This window comes from Struthio camelus, chromosome 3 (genome assembly GCF_040807025.1).
Source record: "Struthio camelus isolate bStrCam1 chromosome 3, bStrCam1.hap1, whole genome shotgun sequence".
In the NCBI taxonomy this organism is placed as follows: Eukaryota; Metazoa; Chordata; class Aves; order Struthioniformes; family Struthionidae; genus Struthio; species Struthio camelus.
This window is the reverse complement of record NC_090944.1, coordinates 124,753,466-124,771,800: the sequence shown is the minus strand read 5'-3', so window position 1 is coordinate 124,771,800 and position 18,335 is coordinate 124,753,466. Positions and strand designations below refer to the sequence as shown.

Genomic DNA, 18,335 nt, shown 5'->3' with positions numbered 1-18,335 from the left:
GCTCAGCCTGTTTTTTCCCCTCTAATGAAATGTCAAAGAAAAGCAGAACACGAGTAAAAAGGTAAGATGATTAGGGAGATTCAAGGAAGAGATTCCCTCAAGGACTTTTAAACATAAAAATGAAGAGAAAGCCTCCAGCGCATCTAGCCACCAAGCGAGGGAAGGTAGGAGGAGGTATGTGGAAGATGTGTTAGTTTCTGTTTGTTCTGTTCCCTCACCACGCTGCCAGAGACAAGGTACGGGAATAGCTAGACATTTGGTCTGACCCTGCATGGCTGCTCCTTTGTTCTATCTTCTCTAGTTGCTCCAAGAGGCCTATTTCTGTGTTAGTTAGTCTGTGGAGGTTTCCTGTTGTTACTGGAGGTATGACATCATTGTCATGCCTGATGTTTTCTCAGCATACTGCTAGACAATGCTGTTAGCCTTGGCAACTGCAGTATCACGTTTACCTCTTAATCCAGAGCAACACTATTAAAAGACACAGCAATTATTCTGAATTAAGATTTGTCCAGCTGAGAACAGAGTTTGCCTTTCAGTCAGCAGCAACTTTTTTGTTATTTTAATTGGCGTGCCACTGAACAGGTAGCTGTATGGCTCATGACAACAGGATGTGTTGGGAAGGTGGGCCTGGGGTAGGAAGCAGTAACACAAGTGCAGTCAAAGGGAATGACACAGAGCTGTGGCAGGAGCTGATGGAAACAGAAGCTAGGCTGTGATTTCACCGTAGGGTTACGCTGGTCTGATAGGGCACTAGCTCATTCATCTTCTGCATCCTAACCCCTGCTAGCCTTGTACTTGTACACAAGACTGTGCAATAGGCTGGATTAGTGAGGAAATTGGTGGGAAAGAAGCCAAAGGCAGACCACCCTATTGAGCAGCAGCCTACAGTCAGACCAGTTTCTGCTCCCCATGAAATCTTATCCTGGGCCTCCAATTTTCCACAAAAATGTTCCACCAAGTCCTTTGCATATGTCTGCATGAGACCTACATCTACGCTACTCACCCTAAACTTCTGAGTGTTTGCTGAGAACTTGCTTTTCCTTAAAGAAGCCAAGCAATTATAAAAGGAAAATGAGAGAGAAAAGTGTACATATGGGGCTCTCCCCTTCCAGCCCCCAAATTAATCCTCCATCCTGACCTTTCGATAAGCAATGCTTCCACGGTAAGACCATGGTCCACTAGAGGATGGACTGATTTGTCTGGAACGTTTTCTCTTTATTTTAAATACATAATGAAGTTTTCACTGGGCCAGGGAAAGCAAGTGATGATAGGTTAGTCCTAGGGGGATAAGTTCAGGATGTGTTGAGCACACAGAGCAAGGACTTACAGCCCATATGATTGCCTTAATTACTGGCCTCTTAAATATTCCAAGAAAAGACTACCTGCCTCTTTGAGTTCCCTCTTTTTTTCCCCCTCCGAATAAAACTGAAAAGTCTTGGAGAAAATTCCACAAAGCCTCATTGTAAACGAACAGGGCACTCTTTCTGGACAGACCTCAAGCTAAATCTGTAGTTTCTGCATTTGTTATGCAATTTGAGTGCTAGTGAATTGTGAGGCCTTGACATTTTGTGTAGGGGTAGCTATGTACTTTGCAGTGTTATGTGATAATAGACTATAGTTTCCGGTGTTTTATATCTGCTGTACGCTTGCCTTTGAAGGAAGATGAGTTAGTTGGAGCCTGCCTGCCTGCCTGCCTGCCTTCCTCCCTCCCTCCCTTCCTTCCTTCACTCCTTCTTGTTGAGAAGGCCCAGATTTCCAAAGCACTGTACCTATCACAGGTATGCGTTCAGAAATTCTCTGCGCTTACTTTGGGCTCGATATAGCATCTTTCAACGGGATAGCTGTTCCACCATCAACTTCGGTGGATCACACTCTTTTTGAACTCTTCTGAATATCTGATCTTGCAATTTAGCGCTGTCACCCCTCCTGCCTTTGGTTCTGCTTCTGCTTGTCTCCTGCCCTTCCTTGGCTCAGATCCAATGGCTTCCCACTCCCTTCACTGAAAGAGCCCACTGTCTGCACAGTCCATCCTTTTGAAGTGAGCCGATGCTGCCTATTTCCCTTGAGCCCACAGAGCTAATCTCGGAAGCACAAATTCTATTGTCATTGCCATTTTTGCCCTGCCATTTCTGACTGCGGCGCACAAAGCAATGAAAACTGCTGTCATTTCAGCCAGAAACACTTGTTTCAAGTGACCTTGGGACCTTACCTTGTGTTTGCTGCACAGTTTCTGCAGAGGGACAGATGCTGAGCAGCCGCTTTTCCACAGCTAATCTCACACCCTGTGTTGCTTTGTAGTAGTTGACCCCTAAGTCTGTGGGGAGTATGCCCCATTGGAAGCAGAGCCTAGCATGTTGTGGGTGGAGGCTGTAGTGAGAGTATTTGACTTCAGATTTTCTTTTCCCTGTGTGATAGCCACCAACTTGTCCGTGTGCAGTGAATGGGTTGATAGGCTGACTTCCGATAATGTCTTTTCACTTTTCAGACTTTTTTTTTTCTGAGGAAGGAGCCTTCTTACTGGACTCGGCGTATCCGCATTTGCTTGCTAGGGAGTTGAATGTCTTGGAGGGTAGTGGGGTATCTGCTGAGCTCTGACTTTTCAACTAGTCTCCGTAACTTGCTAGCAGGATCCTCAGTGCCCTTAAGAGTATGAGAGTTAAGAGCGTTTTCAGTAGGGAATCAACCCTTTCCTTGGTAATACCATAAAAGATGCAGCAGCTTTCTCATTAGTTTTGGATCTGTGTTTCTCTGTGGTGCGCACACGTATGGCAGCTGTGTGCTGTAGCTTATCCATCTCATCCCAGCCATCCGGTTTGGTGCAACTCAGACTTCAGTGGCCTCAGACTTCAGCAGTGGTAGAGGAAAAATACTACTTTATGCTGCTATTTTTTCTGGGATAACCAGCCCAGATGAGAGGGGCAAATTGCTGATGGGGAAACAGAGGCACAGAGAGGAGAAAACCAGGACCGACGTGGAGGGGCAAGGAGATAGGCTGGCAGCTGTTGCTCCCCCAACCACTATGGCTGCTGACTACCACCTCTTAGGTCTGCTCTCACCCTATGGGAGCAAGACGTTTCATCGCAAGCCCCCAGCTCCCAGGGTACATGTGCATGGCTATGTGAAAGTCACGTGCAGGCATTCTGTCAAGGAAGATGCCTGCCCAGGCTGTTGTTCCCTGGCATCAGCTCTGCTGCAGGAGCATGATCCATCCACCAGCCTGGAACGGCTGCCTTGCACTGCACCTTCTTCTGCTGGAGGAGCTTCTTAGAGTGGTTTGATCGCTGCGAAGCCATTTCAGAAAACTGACAGTGTTTGCTGATGCTGAGCTCATGCAACTGTGTGAGTCACGTTGTGTGCTGGTCTCGTGTTTGTGCAGCGTGTCAGTTCGGCTGGGGAGAAGAAATGCCAGGGCCTGCTTAAGAAAGAGCTGCTGTATTATTTTCTTATTCAGATGTTTTTTCTCCCTCTCGTCATTTCCTTAGGTGTGCAGTGGCTTTCCTACTTAGGGCTGATTGCTCTTTCAAAACAAATCCTTATCCAGCGAGATAAGTGCCAAGGGTTACTCATAGGGGATGCTCAGGTCCTCCCTACCTGAGCACTCAGATATCCCAGGCCAACAGCTAATGCAGGGAGAATGACTTGAATTTCTGTGTGCAAGGCCAAGCTCTGACGTGTTTCCTCCTTCGCTGCTCAAGCAAAACTCTCTGAATGCAAGGAAAATTCTCCCTAAATTAAAAATAAAAGTCAGCCAGGGCTGTGGGATTTTGCAGCCAGAGATTAAGCCCTCTTTCTATAGCTTCCTCACCAAAAGTGATGAAAAGCAGCCCAGGCAGATCTGTATTAGCTGTGCATGAAACACAAAAGGCTCAGAGAGCAAAACATTCACCGACTCAGTGCTAAGCTGAAGCAGAGCCCCTGCTCCACTTTATTTGGAAAGCTCTCTATGTCTCTGCCCTCCTGTCCCCCAGGAAACTGCATGTTTTGGCAGCCCTGCTTAGAGCCCCCTGCGGAAAGGTGTCAGTAGCATTAGAGAAACCCAGATGAAAACCCAGTGAGTGCCCAGCCCTAAGTCCCCATCGCTGGGAACAGTTGAACGGACTAAGGAAGAGATGTCTGAGTATCTCCTCTCACTTCATTGTTGGCTGCACCAAAGTAGCAGGGCTCAAGAGAAATGGTTTTCCTCGGGGGAAAGGGGATTAAAAAGTCACAGTAACACCGCTAATAACCGTAGGGTGTCTTCCACTTTCAAGGCATTGTAGTAACCTTAACAAATTCCTCTGAGATACCTGACTGTGACAGCGGCTGGCGTTCTGGGTGCCCGTGTGAAGAAGAGTTCATGACTTTTTGCAGCTTATCCATCAGGATTTGCAAACTACCGCACCAGTATTGTGCTGGTGCCAGAGGACTTGATGGCCAGGGCAGGGACTGGCAGGTGAGGCAAGCAGTCTTCAAGGGCAGGAACATGTTGCTTGTAAGGGCTGGGCACCCACCACGCTCTTTGCATTTTCTTTCTTTTTTTCAGGAGCTTCAGAGAAATCCGCAATTGATCATGGATGGAGTGAGCAGATTTGACATAATGCAAGGAGAAATAGGTACGGTCATATTCCTGTTTTGCAAAAGATCAGCACAGAGCAATGACTTGTTGCTTTGCTACGTCCTGAGTGTTTAGTGGAAAGCTGTAGATCATGGTGGCTGCAGTAAATAAACAATTAGTGCAGGTCGCTCCAGACCTGACAAGTCCATACAGAATTTATTGTAGATGTTTAACAAGATTCCCAAATTCAGCAGCTCTAATCCCTGTTGCTTTAGTTATATGCCACCTGCCCTCTCTGTATATAAGGACAAGCATAGAAAGGGAGGCCCAGCTAAGATCAGGCAGAAGGTCACACAAAGGTCAAATGCAGTTCTGAATAAGCAGGTACAGCTCCAACATGTGCAGGACTGAATTTTATCTTTTTATCCCACTGTCTTCATCTGGTGATTCTCAGTGTTTTCTTTCAAAACTCTTCACTTTTATGGATGTTTCTGCCCATCTTCTCTGATACTTATGCCTGATATTTGTCTGCCCTCCTGTACTGGTTCCATCTTTCTCTCCCAGCCCATTACCTTGCTTGTCTTTGGGAGCAGCTGTGCTCCAACAATTCATTGTCTTTCCATTTCTCACTCCAGTGAGAGGTTTGTGAAGCCTCTTTTGAAACCTGCAGGTCCCAACATGACAATGTAAGGTTGGAGGAGCATAAAAGCAGAAATGGATGACTATGTAGCAGTATAGTTCCAAGGGACATTGCTGCTGAATGTTGGGTGGTGGTTCAGTGTTTTGGTAGGAGAGAATAGAGCACAGAAGAAAGCTGGTTTCTTTTAACAAACTGGTTCTTGGATGTCTTAGATGTTGAAACCCTGTCTTTTAAAAAGTTATTCATGGACCATAACAGTGGGGCAATGAATAACTGACTGAATATATTTGATTCTTCTCTACCTCCAGGTAACTGCTGGATGCTGGCTGCCCTGGGCTCCCTGACGCTGCAGAAGCGATTTTTGGAAAACGTTTTACCAAAGGATCAAGGATTCCAGGATGATTATGCTGGTATTTTTCATTTCCGGGTATGTATTCTGTGCTGTAGCAGGACTGCTCTGACTTGTCTGGCTGGATTATACAGAGAGTCCAAGTTGCAGTCCCAGATGTCAACATCTTTCAATGTTTTGTTCCTTCAGTGCTGACTCCCAGGTCAGAATTTTCTGAAACTCACATTTGATAATGGGCCCCAGTGCTCCACGCATTGTCAAACTTTAGGGAATTCGAAGCCCTTTTCCAAAAGTTATGACAGATGACCAGCTGCAGAGGTACACGTTCCAGCTATTCAGATGGATTTGTGTCCATACACATTTGAGATGGCTTTCTGACACCTGATTTAATTTGGGCTGTTATGTCTGTCAGCGCATCTGAGTTCTTTATCTATTTGGACTCATTTTCTATTTCTCCATATACTTGACCTTGCACTTTCAGCTGGTGGAACTTGCTTGAAATTACAAGCCCTTTGAGGCAGATCAGAGGAATTGGCTTTTGACATTTCAAAAATAGATTTGATTTGGACAGACCAGCAAAGCTCTTTAGTAAATCTCACTTTCTACCAGTTCTTCAAATTTTCTGAATCATTCAGGTGGGCGACTGGGGTACTAACTGGCAGGCCCTGCTCGCTTGTTTCTGAGAGAACCAAATATCATATGGGATTTGAAGAACATGCAGTATTATTAAGCCCAGGAAAGGAAGCTAAGTTGGAGGCAGAGAGAGTCCTTTGGCCATTCATTATCCCCTTTTTTCACAAATCTGTTTCGTTACGTGCAGTTCAGAACTAAGCAAAGAGCTCTAGCAGCGACGCTTCTTTGACCCGCTGGAGTTCTCATGTAGCATCTCAGGAGGATTATCTCACAGTCGATCTAAATATTGCTGTGCTCCTCCGCTCCTTGGAATACCAGATGTTTCTCGCTTGGCACATTTCCAGCATGCAGAGGTGGACTGTGTAAAATGAACCAGCTGAAGGGACACCAGTCCTGCTTAAAACACATTAAAAGGATGCAAGCTAGATTTTCTTCCATTAGAGCTTTGAAAAGGTTAGGAACTCTTCTTAAATCTTAAGCGGTATAAATACTTTACAGTATTTGAAAATGTTTTCCCTGTCATCTCATCTGCAAATCAATGCAACTGTTTCTGGCTTTCCTCAAGCAATAAACCCCTGAGAAAGCTACTCTGAATGGAAATGCCTTCTCGGCAATGCCTTTCAATTATTCCATCAAAGATATTTTACTGCCATCCACAGGCTAAGCCGGCAGTCCTCAGTTCAGTGAAGAATCACAAACAAGGCATATCATATGCTAATATAAACATTTTAGCTTACAACTTTTTCTCACCTTTTTGCGTCTGGAGCACAGTGTCTCTCAACAACATGAAGAGCTGCTCTGGGCTTCCTACGTAACCCCGGCTACTCAGCTGGAAGAGTTAAGGGTGTTAAGCACTTCAGCAATGGTATTTAAGAAGGTGACATTTTTGTCTGGGGAATAATTACAGTGACATTATTTCACGAGGAATTAATTCAGTCCTGTGTTTGCACAGAAATCACTTTATCTAGTGCAAAAACTCTGACATCTCCAAGACAGAAAGTGCCAGGGATTTTGACAATGAGCAGCAGCAGCTCGGCCTTCGAAACAAATGGAAATATTCCTCAGGAACTGTAGGGAGTTATGGCAGAGTGCGTCTGCTCAAAATGGGGGTGACCTGTCCCTAGCGTAGATGTCCCTGCTCTCAGGAAGAAATTGAGGAAATCTTTAAAGACCACAAGTGGTCAAGACCTCAGTTTCAGGATTCGTCCAAAAGGCACCCCCTAACACCATACTGTCAGTTTTCTTCTGCAGAAGAGGGTAATTGAACGACATGATATTTTCACCTTGCTTGCTTCTGGAACTTGGTTTCTTTAAGAGCCCTGTGAAGGAAGAGGGGAAAAAAAAGAGATAAAATACCAACAAAATGCTCCCCCTCTGACCAGCAGCACCCTATGGTGTTGTCATCTTGCATCTCTCCATTTCTTTTTCTTCCTCTTCTAAAAACAAGAAAATAAAGTCCTGATTTAAAAGGATCACTACATAGGTGGAAGTGAAGAACTTCCCTCTTTGCAGCCTGCCTAAATGGGGCTTCTTTGTTCAATATACTCCCATGTTCCCCGATGCAGTACCTGAAATCCTGAGGGTATTAAGGCAGAAATTTCATGAAGAGGAATTTCGTGAGGAGCCACTGCAGAATGGCTCCTCCTATATCACTCTCTCAGTCCCAGAGGCATTGTAGGACCTTCTATGAGGAAAGACATTTGCTTTCTGGCCTCTCCTGACCTTGCAAGTTCAGATGAGATAATGGCCTGAAGGTTTGTGGTAGCTGGGGCGAAGCAACTCTGTTTATTCAGCCAAAAAAAAAAAAAAAACAAATCAGAAGGCCACGATCAAAAGGCCTCCAAGCTTGGACTCCCTGCTGAAGATCACCAAGGAATCTGGCTTTTAGAAAAACGCCATTCAGGGGATTCAGACTGCACTAATCCCCAGAGCCAGCTCCCTATTGTTCTCTGCAGGTGTTTGACCATCATGTTTTCTCTTGAAGCACTACATGAAGGTGTGGCTGGATGTCACACCTTTTCTCCATACAGACTTGCTGCCAGGTGTTGACTGGTGACTGGGAGGCACCTCAGGTAACCAAAAGGACAGCTCCTTTTGGAAAGATATAAGATCAGATCTTTCCAGTCCTTGCATGTCTCTTTTTCCAATGCAGGCAGCCTGATGACAGGCTTTTCCTCCAGCCCCACCCTCCCAAAGTCGGGCAGAACTCAGACCCATCTTGCAATTGGGTTCAGAGCCCCAGCTCTGCCACCACCTTCCACTGCCAAGGCAGAAAGTGAGAGGTCAGAGTGAGGCAGGAACACTAGCATGACCAAACCCACTTTCCCTTGAGCAAACTGGAAGCTGCTTTGCTCTTCCTGGCAGATCAGGTCTTGTGCTTTTCTAACAGAACAGCTTATTCTGGGGCTTTTCATTGACCAAAGCCATGGAAATAAAATCAAGATAGACTAAATCTATTGCTGGCATAATTCCACTGGGGTCCTCAGCATTACTTCAAATAAGAGCTTGGCCTCTTATGTTTGCAAATCATGCTAAGCTACATTAATCTGCTAACGAGTCTGGAAATGGCTTCTTTAGTTCATCCCCACAGATTTCCTTCCCTGGCTTCTCCCTTGAAAGGCTGCATCAGCTGGATCAGCTGGAAGAACACCTGTTCTGTCCGCATGGTGGAGAGACTACCTGCATCCTCCTTATCTATCAAGGATAACACCTCAAAAGTAGTATTTATTCACTACACTGTCCCTGTCTTTGACAGTGTGTGTCAGAGTCTTAACTGAAACACAGAGAAAAGAAAATCTCAAGACCGGATCATGGCAGACGCTTTCTGGCCAAAAGATGTGCTGCAGGGAAAAATCCAAGTGCAGCTGAGGAAAGAGGCTTACTAAATTGTCTGCATGATTGTTATTTATCATCCTGAAGTCTTGCTAATGCCCAGTAACATTAGCATTAGTTTCTCTTGTATCTTTCCTCCCATTGATTGCAGAACTGCTTATATTCCCAGACGGCTTCCTGTGCCACTGAAAAATCTGGCCACTTGGTAGCTTGTTTAGCAATGTAGAACATTAGGCTGAAACAGCTCAGAAGAGAACTTGCATAGATCTCTGTTTTAGATTCTTTCCTGGGCTATTTCAGGAGGCTGTTGTTTGGCATGAATATTTGCTCTTAAAAGAGGCTCATTCTTTTCTATCTCTCTCTCTTTTGCAGTTCTGGCATTTTGGAGACTGGGTGGATGTAGTGATAGATGACCGGCTGCCTTTGCTAAATGGGAGATACCTGTCTGTACATCCTCGAACATCAAACGAATTCTGGCCATCCTTGCTGGAAAAAGCATATGCCAAGTAAATATACCCAGTCTATTCTTCCACCCAACATTGACTGCTTTATATGCTTTTTTTCACTGTTTGTTTTACCCAAAACATACAAGGAGGAGCTCAGGCCTGCAGTTGTGTATGTTGTGCTGCGCTTGTGTAAGGGCCTGTGGCTGTACACAAACACAGGACCGGCATAACCTGGAGGTGTAGGTCTTGGACTGAAGATATAAACGTCTCCCGCCCAACTCTGGGCTGTCAATGTCTGAAAATTAAAACGACCAGGGTAATACTTGGTAACACAGGAGGGCTGGGCCTCCCCTCCTTACATCAAGCAAATTTCTTTACCTCTTTTTTCCCTCCCATGTGTCTGTTTGTTTAAAGCTAGAGATTATGAGCAGGGATTACCTCTGTTTTCAGTCGCTAATCAAGGACTACATAGATGTTGGGACCAGACAATGAAAGGAATCCTGACTGAGGAACGCGCCCAAGCACAATACATGCACAGCTCTGAGTCTCCAGTCAGCCCTCATCTAGCACAGACAGCTCCAGCTCTTAGCTGAGGTCCCCAGAGTACTGCAGGGTTAATGATGATTAGTAAAGAAATAATGGTTAATAAAAAAGTTTTCTGGGAAGTGAGAGGATCAGAATGTGGTCTCGTAGCATCCATAGCACTGTCCACTATTAAATGAGCTGAAGTGAAATTCCTGTGCTGGGGGGAGGTACAAAGGGGTACTTTGAAGACGTACCCTACATCAATCAAGCACGTATAACACATGCAAAGCAGTAAGGAGGGGCTGGACAAAAGAGCTAGTTAATTTGGCAGATTTAGTCAGGAGTAATCAAACATTAAACCCAGGGTTTGAGCGGCTTGGGGGACAGAATGTGTTTTGCCCTGAGATACCTCAGGAAAGTTGACTCAGGAGTCAGTATCAATTTGCCGCATACGATTGTAATTACAAAGCGAACCAAAACTCTATTAAATTAAAGTTGCAAAAGATGCTGTTTATGAGATTCCCATTTGAGAAGTTTTTCCCTAGTGTCCGTGACAAATTCCTTTCATCAACATAGGAGAAGGACGACCCTTCAAAATACAATTAGCCACAGACTTCATTTGATTGCGTCCATTAAATACAGTGTATATGGTGGGGTTTAACAGCATGCTCTAAGTATGCTGCTTTAAGTATGGCACGTTCTAGCTTATTTGCTGCCTCAATAAAAAGCACATGATAAGAGCTCAAGGACTGTGTTGGCAATATTAAATTATTGCCATATTATTGCATTCTAGCAGAGTGAATTGGGAGCAGAGCTGTAAACTTGTTTCTATCTTGTTTTGGGAGTATAGGCAAATACCTTTGCCTCTCATTTCTTCCTATTTCCCATTTGCAAAAGGAGTACTGGTCATCTTTATAGAGTCGTGACAAAGTGTAATATAGGAACTAACAATTTAGCTCACCAGCCCTGAAAACTTCCGTTTGAGCTAGTCACCCTTGGCTCCTTTTCTGTTCAAAAGAGAAAAACTGGATATTTCAGGGTGAGATTCAGCTCATCTCCCTTAAATGTCTATGCAGGCATGAGATGAACCTAATTATTTTCATAAATGACTCTAGACAGCTGTCTCCAATGTGGATAAATACAGAGGAAAAACTGCCTCTTTGCCTGATTCATTCCACAGGGGATGTATTGTGTCCGGGCATGTATTTCGGTTGTGTTTCCTTTCATTACCTGGCCCCAAAGTCTACACACCCTAGGCGTCCCCTATGCTCACCACCTCACTGCGTGTCCATTAGGGACACTGTCATGGTGCATTGCTTATTAAAATACAATGTAAGGACTAATTAACTTCTCTTTTATTCAGATTGTGGGGCTCCTACCAGAACTTGCACGGAGGATACATTTCCAATGCTTTAGTTGACTTCACAGGTGGAGTCCAAGTACAGTTTTCATTAAAGGACCCTCCTTCTGATCTGCAGAAGATACTGAAAGCAGCTGACAGATCACAGTGTCTGATGGGGTGTAGCACCTCAGGACAGGTAAATCAGAAGGCGAGGAGCATATTTACATAAAGGTTGCTATTTTGAAAGGAACAAGTCATGCATATTCTCTCTGTATAATAGTTACAGCTTATGGATGCCTGGAGAGATCTTAGAAGTAGAAAGGAAATAAGGCTCTGCAATAAAGAACATAAAGAGGATAAGGTAGATATAGAACTAGCCAGTCAGAAACGGTCTTGTGGATGCTCTCCTGGCTAATTCCTTTGCAACAGAGTGGTATCCTCCTGAAGTAGGACTCATTTTGGCCTCATGCCTTTGCAATCAATTTCTAGAAAGGCCAAAATGCACCTCTCTTCTGCAAGGGGATGCTATGATAGTGATTTATAGGCTACTGGTATAACGCTGGAAAGTTGCAAAAGGCGTTGTGATGTTTAGCAAGTGTCTTGGTGAAAGCTTGCCAAGGGTTTACACGGGATGTAAGGGAAGACTACAAAGCATGTGGCGTTGCTCCTGTAGTACGTGGTTCATCAGAACACAATGCTCTGCGATTGCGAGTGAGGCAAGGACTAGTCCCTCAAATCAGGTGGCTGATGCTGGACTTTAGGCTGCAGGGAAACTCTGGGGCAGTGAACCAGCCGAAGTCATTATGCAGTTGCACCAGCTGTGGACTGTTAAACAGTTTGAAAATATATCAAGACATGTAGTTTTGTTAAATTTACTATACTTTTTTATGGCTACAGTGGGAACAACTATCATATCCCTCAGGATCCAGTATAGCTGAGATACTGACGTAGACAAACACAAGTCTCCTTTCGTGCCATGTCAAATGCCAGTTCTGGGAGTTGATCGTCATACCTTTGCAGTGTGGTGGAGAGCTAAGGGTTGTGCTTTCTCCCTTCTGCAGTTGAGGAACATAGAGCTGAGAAATGGGATTGTGCAGGGTCACGCCTACACTGTCACAGGAGCTACGAAGGTAAGATCGGGAACCTGTTCCTGTCCAGTAGTCTCTTATCACAACCACCACTGCAATGTGAAGGGCAGTCACACTGCTGTACCAGTCAGGTTTATTTTAATTAACTGTACACTTAGGAGGGAGTGTTTTAAGCATTTGGTTGGAATTCCAGTATATCCCAGAGAGGCTTGCAGGAGATGGAGAGATTTTGGCTCAGTGGGAAGAAGAAGGATGTCAGGATCCTAAAATACAATATTTCTTAATGGGACAATGCAATTTAAATTCAAAAATCGGGGTTTTTTTCAGACTCTTTCAACAAGCTAGAGCAAAACGGAGAGCCAATAAGTATTTCTGGGGATTCTCATTCCACATTGACACTTAAAAATTTCACTCTTCTGTTTTCAATATAGAAGAGAATGGAAGCATTAGCTGAAATTCTGGGATTTGTCACGGGTTGCAAATCTACATTTGTTCAGATCAATCACAAGCAGCCAAAAATTGCTATGTGAAAAGTTAAGAACCTGCTAGTTCTAGAACAGCATTTCTCCATCTTTTAAAGCTGTTCTACTCATGCAGAATCTCTGCTGGCCAAATATTAATATTCTCTGTCTGGAAAAAGGACCAATTTATCATAGAGAAGATAAAAGAAACAAAAGTTTCTTACAGCCAAAAGTGGCAACACAGCTTGCCCCAACAAGCTGCAGTGCACATGGGGAGTGCTATAGCGAGCAAGACAAAGAAGGAAACCAAACAACGACCAAGCTGTCAAGGTAGTTATAATGCCTTTTAATCCAGGAACTTAAAGTGCTTCAGAAAGGGGACATCGTTTTCCATAAATTGTTTTCTCACTTCTCCCTCTTTCTTTGGTAGTTTGCAATATGAGCCTGGCTTTGGTTCATGAGGTTCGGCTCGTTTGGTTATGAGCCTCAGGCCCTCCGATGCTTGGTGTCATAGTCAGTGTATTTCTTCCCTGACCACACTTGCTTATAGCCAAGAGGCTAAGAAACGATAGGGCTGGGGTTGCCAGGCTCCGAGGAGGGTCCTAGCTGGCCCTCCCCATGGAGAGGATAGCAAGGATCCCAAATCTTGTCGGAGAGAGGAGCAGGGTATTTTAGCTTTCTTTTGCTCACGATGTGTGCAGAGAGGAGAAATAGGCTCTGCCCCACCTCATAAGAATGCCAAGGCACCCTGGGGGCATCGAACGTGGAAATGATTTGAGGCTGGCCAGAAGGCCGTGCCTTTTTGTCTGGGAAGAGTCTGCTACAGCATTTGTCTCCAGCACTGCCTGTGTAGTTGAGAGAGCCCCAAACATTGCAAAAGGTCTGCTCCTCCTCTCCACTTCCACCATGCGGCTCCACTGGCCAAAGTGAGCTGCTTCTGGCTTAAAACACGCAGAAACTCCAGCTGCTGCAAACCACAAGCCCCAGTTCTTTAGCAGAAAACACTGTGTAAAGAAATTGAAACCGGAAGTCAGAGGTTGGAGTGATGCACTCTTGGGAATACCACAGACACAGAAACACAGATTGCTTTTAGCAACGTCTCTCCATGTCAGCTATCAGCGTTTATACACTCCTCAGTTTGGTGGCCTAGTTCTCCAAAGTCTCTAACTGCCGGCTCACAGCATGAACTGTGCAGAAATAGCAACTGGATTTTCCCAGGGTTTTTGAAGCCATGTGGCGTGACAGGCATGTTGCAGCTTCCTCCCGTGTCAGCCTGCTGTTCGTTGTCCTCAAGAAATAAAAAAGGGTGTAGTTTTCTCCCACACATCATTCCATTACAATGCAGCAAACGACATTGGTTTTCAGTTGCAGCCAAATGAGACAGAAGTTAAACCAGTCCTCCAAGGTATAGAAATTGCATTATATTACATATCCCTTCCCTGAATACCATGGTCATGGAAAGCTGTGACTGTGTTTGTTCTTTCCTCTTTACAGATACGCTACAAGAATGGCTGGGTGTATATCATCAGGATCTGGAATCCTTGGGGGCATGGGGAATGGAAGGGCCCCTGGAGTGATGAGTATGGCTTTAAAGCTTTAATCTCATAAGGAGAGTTAGTCTTTTATAGGCTTATTATAAAGGAGCTCTGCCTAGGACCCATGATAATGAAGCAGACAGTTCTAAATCAATTCATTTATAAGCCCTACTTCCATCTGCAAAGCCACTGCCTACAGAAATCCAATTCAGGCCTAGGAATATTAATGCAGCATTGATTTTATATGTGCTCCTCACTAGGCCTTGTTCAGGTATCCCTTTTTGTCTAAGCGTACGGTTGTCGCAGTTGATAATTCCGGATAAGTCATGGATGAGAGAATTGTTACCACCTGAAGTAAGCTCTGGACATGCCCCCAGCACTGGCTGGCTGATACTAGGGAGCCTGCTGCAATCGTATATCTGCCTTCCTGCTCTCCCTCCTCTCCCATGAGTCTGAATCTGGGGAGGCTGATAAGTTAGCAGTGTGCCCCAGAGTAGGGCAGGATTTTTATGCCGTATTGGACACAGAGAGATAAAAAGGGCCCTCGGTTATTGCAAAAACAAAGTACCACTGGTTGAATCGAACTGATCTCATGGTTCCTGCATGCAGCATTGGAGAGGCAAGGACTACTTTGCTCTTGCCTGTGCATACTAACATCTCTTCCCAGAAGACGACAATGATACAGAGGAAAGATTGCAATAGTTTTTTTCTTTTTCTTTTTTTTTTTTTTTTCAAAATCAGTGCTGGTTGCCCAGTGGAACTGTATCAAGTGTTTTGCTGATCAGAGAGATGTACAGGTGTCACCCTTATGTGATTTAATAGCAAGAATACCACCTCCCCCTGGTACTACGAGCGCTTATAAGTCCTCTGCTGAGAAAAAAGTCGGGCTAGCATGTAACATCTGGATGGGCCAGTGGGTGATGCAGACATGTTTAAGACTGGGATAATAGCTATCTGCTCAGACAGTATCCTCCCGTTTTTTGGAAGGGTGAAGTGTAATCCTAACTGTAATTGAAATGTCGGTAGAGTGCATTCACAGGTAAACTACGTAAATCAATAAATTATTGATTCATGCTCTGTTTATTTATCTTCTACTCTGCAGAGAGTACAATTATCTCTTAATTATAAACCTGCTGTCTGGAAATAACACAACTGACTAGCTAATGCTCTCTCTGCATGGCAGTATAATATCAGCACTTAGGAGTGCTAAGCCTCAGTACCTTGCTAACCTCTCAGGTTTGAGGGCGGGTGATGAGGATGCAGAGGGCAGAGGCAGGACTCCCCATCCGTGGGTGGGTGACTCAAGGGCAATTATAGCAAAGGACCAGCACTTGGTTTTCTGGCTTTGGCTAAAAAGGTAGTGAGCGCTGTCCTGTTCCCAACATGCAGTTCGCCTATCCCTCCTGATCCCTCACAACTTGACAAGCTGGGTAGATGAATGGGTAGGCCAGGGAGACGGAAACTTGTGCCTCTCAAAACTACTGGTTGATTTGTTTCGGTTTGCAGGTCTCCCGAGTGGGATCATGTTGAGCCTAAATACAAAGAAGCCCTCTACAGAGAAAAAAACGATGGAGAATTCTGGTATTTTCCTGTTGATGCTTTCGTCTACCAGGTTTTCTGTTGGCATTCGTTATGGAACAGGGTCTGCTAGGCATTAATTTTCTCTGCTCTTAGTGATGGTTCCAGGACACCACTGTGTTAGCCCTATGCGAACAGAAAAGTGAAGGTTTTCCAGGCCCCATGGTCTCAAAGTCTGACAGAAGGCAGGAAAGGAAATAGACCTATGGAGTCTGGACCTATGGAATAGAAATGGAGTTGTCCAAGATTAAGCAGCAGGCTGGTAAAAAAGAGAAAGAACTGAAAATTCAGCTGCCTGACGCCTAGCTGTTGTGTCATGCTGTTCTTCCCAGTAAAGCGACAAGCTTGAGTCTCAGATTAGTTGCTATTTGGAGGGGATAGACATCTGAGCTTACATGCTTGACTGCTCTGAAGATGATTGTGGCCTTTCACAACCTCTGGTTACTCTCAGATGCAATTCACCCATGGGTGAGAGCCCTCCTTTCTAAAAATTATTAGTCATCAGAACGTATACACTTGCCCAGTGAGGCTCTGAGGGCAGCAGGGGGAACAGCAGGCCAGTGCAAGATCGATGCTGCAGGCTTGAATCAAGCTTGGATGTGGAGCGAGACACAGTGAATGGAGAAAGCAAGGCACTGTGGCAGAGATGCACCGGAGACAGTAGGGCTCCACCTAGCGCTATTAAACATGCCCAGTAACTGCACTGAGGCTTTAGGGGGGCCTGAATGCGCTGAAAGCTCAGCTCTTCTGCAGGGCGTCAGCCAGCTTGGTTACAGCCTGCAGGGTCTGCTACGTAACCCCTTCGGAGGACGTTGAGGGTGAACATGAGTATCTAGCTGGCATCTCAGACTGAAAGGTGAGCCCTTCTGCTTCTTTGCAGGATGTCCTGTGAAAACTTCCAGGAGCACTTTTCCTGGCTGTATATATGCAACAGTACCCCAACGTTTTTGGACTTTGGAGATCAGAACCGCACAACATGGACTGTGGACAGGCACATATCCCAGCAGAGTCCAGCGCTCACCGCAGGCAGGAACAACTATTCCCCTGGTAATAAATGCCCACTGCAATTACCCTGTCCTCTCTCATCTCTTCCTCCAGTGCTTACACTGAAACACTCACTTTGATTCCCACTCTGCAGAAATATTGATTGCCAGTTATTAATGCCTGCTCTTTCCCATTACAGCACCTATCAGCTAAAGAGGCAGAAACAAAGCAGCAGCACTGGCTGCTGAGTTAAAATAGAAGAGCTGTGATTTAGAAAACCTAAACTCTTTAAATTAAAATGTGCTTGTCTGTCTTTTTTCAGTCAATTACAGTAGGTGCTGCTGGGGACCTCATTAGAAAGTCTGATCTGGCAACATATGTGGCTGGTCTCGCAGAGCAAGTAATATTCTGAAATGAATTTGATATGAAATGAAAGAATTCTGCTCCAAGCCTCTGTTTTGGAACACAGCAAATCCTTTGGGCAGATAAGACTCTTGGTTTTGCTGCCTGTGCCAGGACTATTTTGGCATTACAAGCTCTGATTATTATTATTATTCTTATTATAGTTGCTATTGTTATCATTTTGTTTAATTTTACTCTTATTGCTGCTGCATTGCTTTAGGTGCTTTGTGATTTTAATCTAAGATGGTGGCATTTGGTCAATGAAGGGGCTGCTTTAGTCTGCAGTATTGATCTCTGACTCAGCAGCAGACAGGTTTATGCTTACAGGTTTCAGTCTTCTCATAACCCTGACCACCATCTCAGGGGATGATAATAAAACAGTGCATGTGATGCTGTGCACTGAAGACACAGGGACCCAGCAGAGCCCTGGCTGGGTGAGGAGGTGGAGGTGCTGAACTGAGAGCATGGGGAGGGGAGTCATTATCCTCAGAAATGTGTTTTGCCACTAACCCTCTAGTTGAGTTGATGTCTAGAAACAGTCTCGGGCTAAAATGCAGCTTTCAAAGCTAGCCAGCATGGCTACTGGCTTAAAGTCTAGACTGGTTTAAGCAGATGTTGCCACCTCATTCCTTTGCCCCCAGTTTGGGCATTTTGCTGCTATTTATCAGTGACGCTTCCTGTTAACCAAGAAGAAGCTGTTTCCTTCTGGCCCTCAACACTCTCTCTTTTCCATGACAAAAACTAACAGAAGGAGGGGGAGGGTAGTGTGGCCCATTTTATTTTTGTCTTCTATGTGCCTGTGATTTTCAAGCCAAGGTCCTTTTCTGCTCAGCCACTGGGTCTGCCCAGGGGTTGAAAGCCACTCTCTGCTGCCTCGAGGAAGGTATACCATGGAGGTGAAACACATGGTGAGGGTTTGGGAAATCTCCGTGATATTTATGACTTTGCCAGAGGTTTCCAGAATGATTAATGGCCAGTTAGTTTAA

General features: G+C 44.9%; 1 protein-coding gene across 5 annotated transcripts in view; it reads left to right on the top strand.

Moving 5' to 3' along the window:
* Window positions 1-18,335, top strand: part of CAPN13 (calpain 13) — a 65,395-nt gene that overhangs the window by 16,892 nt on the left and 30,168 nt on the right. For 4 of the 5 annotated variants that reach the window (XM_009686140.2, XM_068940109.1, XM_009686156.2 and 1 more), the window contains exons 3-10: window positions 4,523-4,592; window positions 5,483-5,601; window positions 9,361-9,494; window positions 11,323-11,497; window positions 12,363-12,431; window positions 14,345-14,430; window positions 15,892-15,966; window positions 16,844-17,010. In XM_009686140.2, coding sequence (XP_009684435.2) covers window positions 4,523-4,592; window positions 5,483-5,601; window positions 9,361-9,494; window positions 11,323-11,497; window positions 12,363-12,431; window positions 14,345-14,430; window positions 15,892-15,966; window positions 16,844-17,010 — 895 coding nt within the window. Of the gene's footprint in view, window positions 1-4,250; window positions 4,433-4,522; window positions 4,593-5,482; window positions 5,602-9,360; window positions 9,495-11,322; window positions 11,498-12,362; window positions 12,432-14,344; window positions 14,431-15,891; window positions 15,967-16,843; window positions 17,011-18,335 lie in introns of all 5 variants that reach the window. The other variant, XM_068940110.1, reaches the window with a different exon arrangement.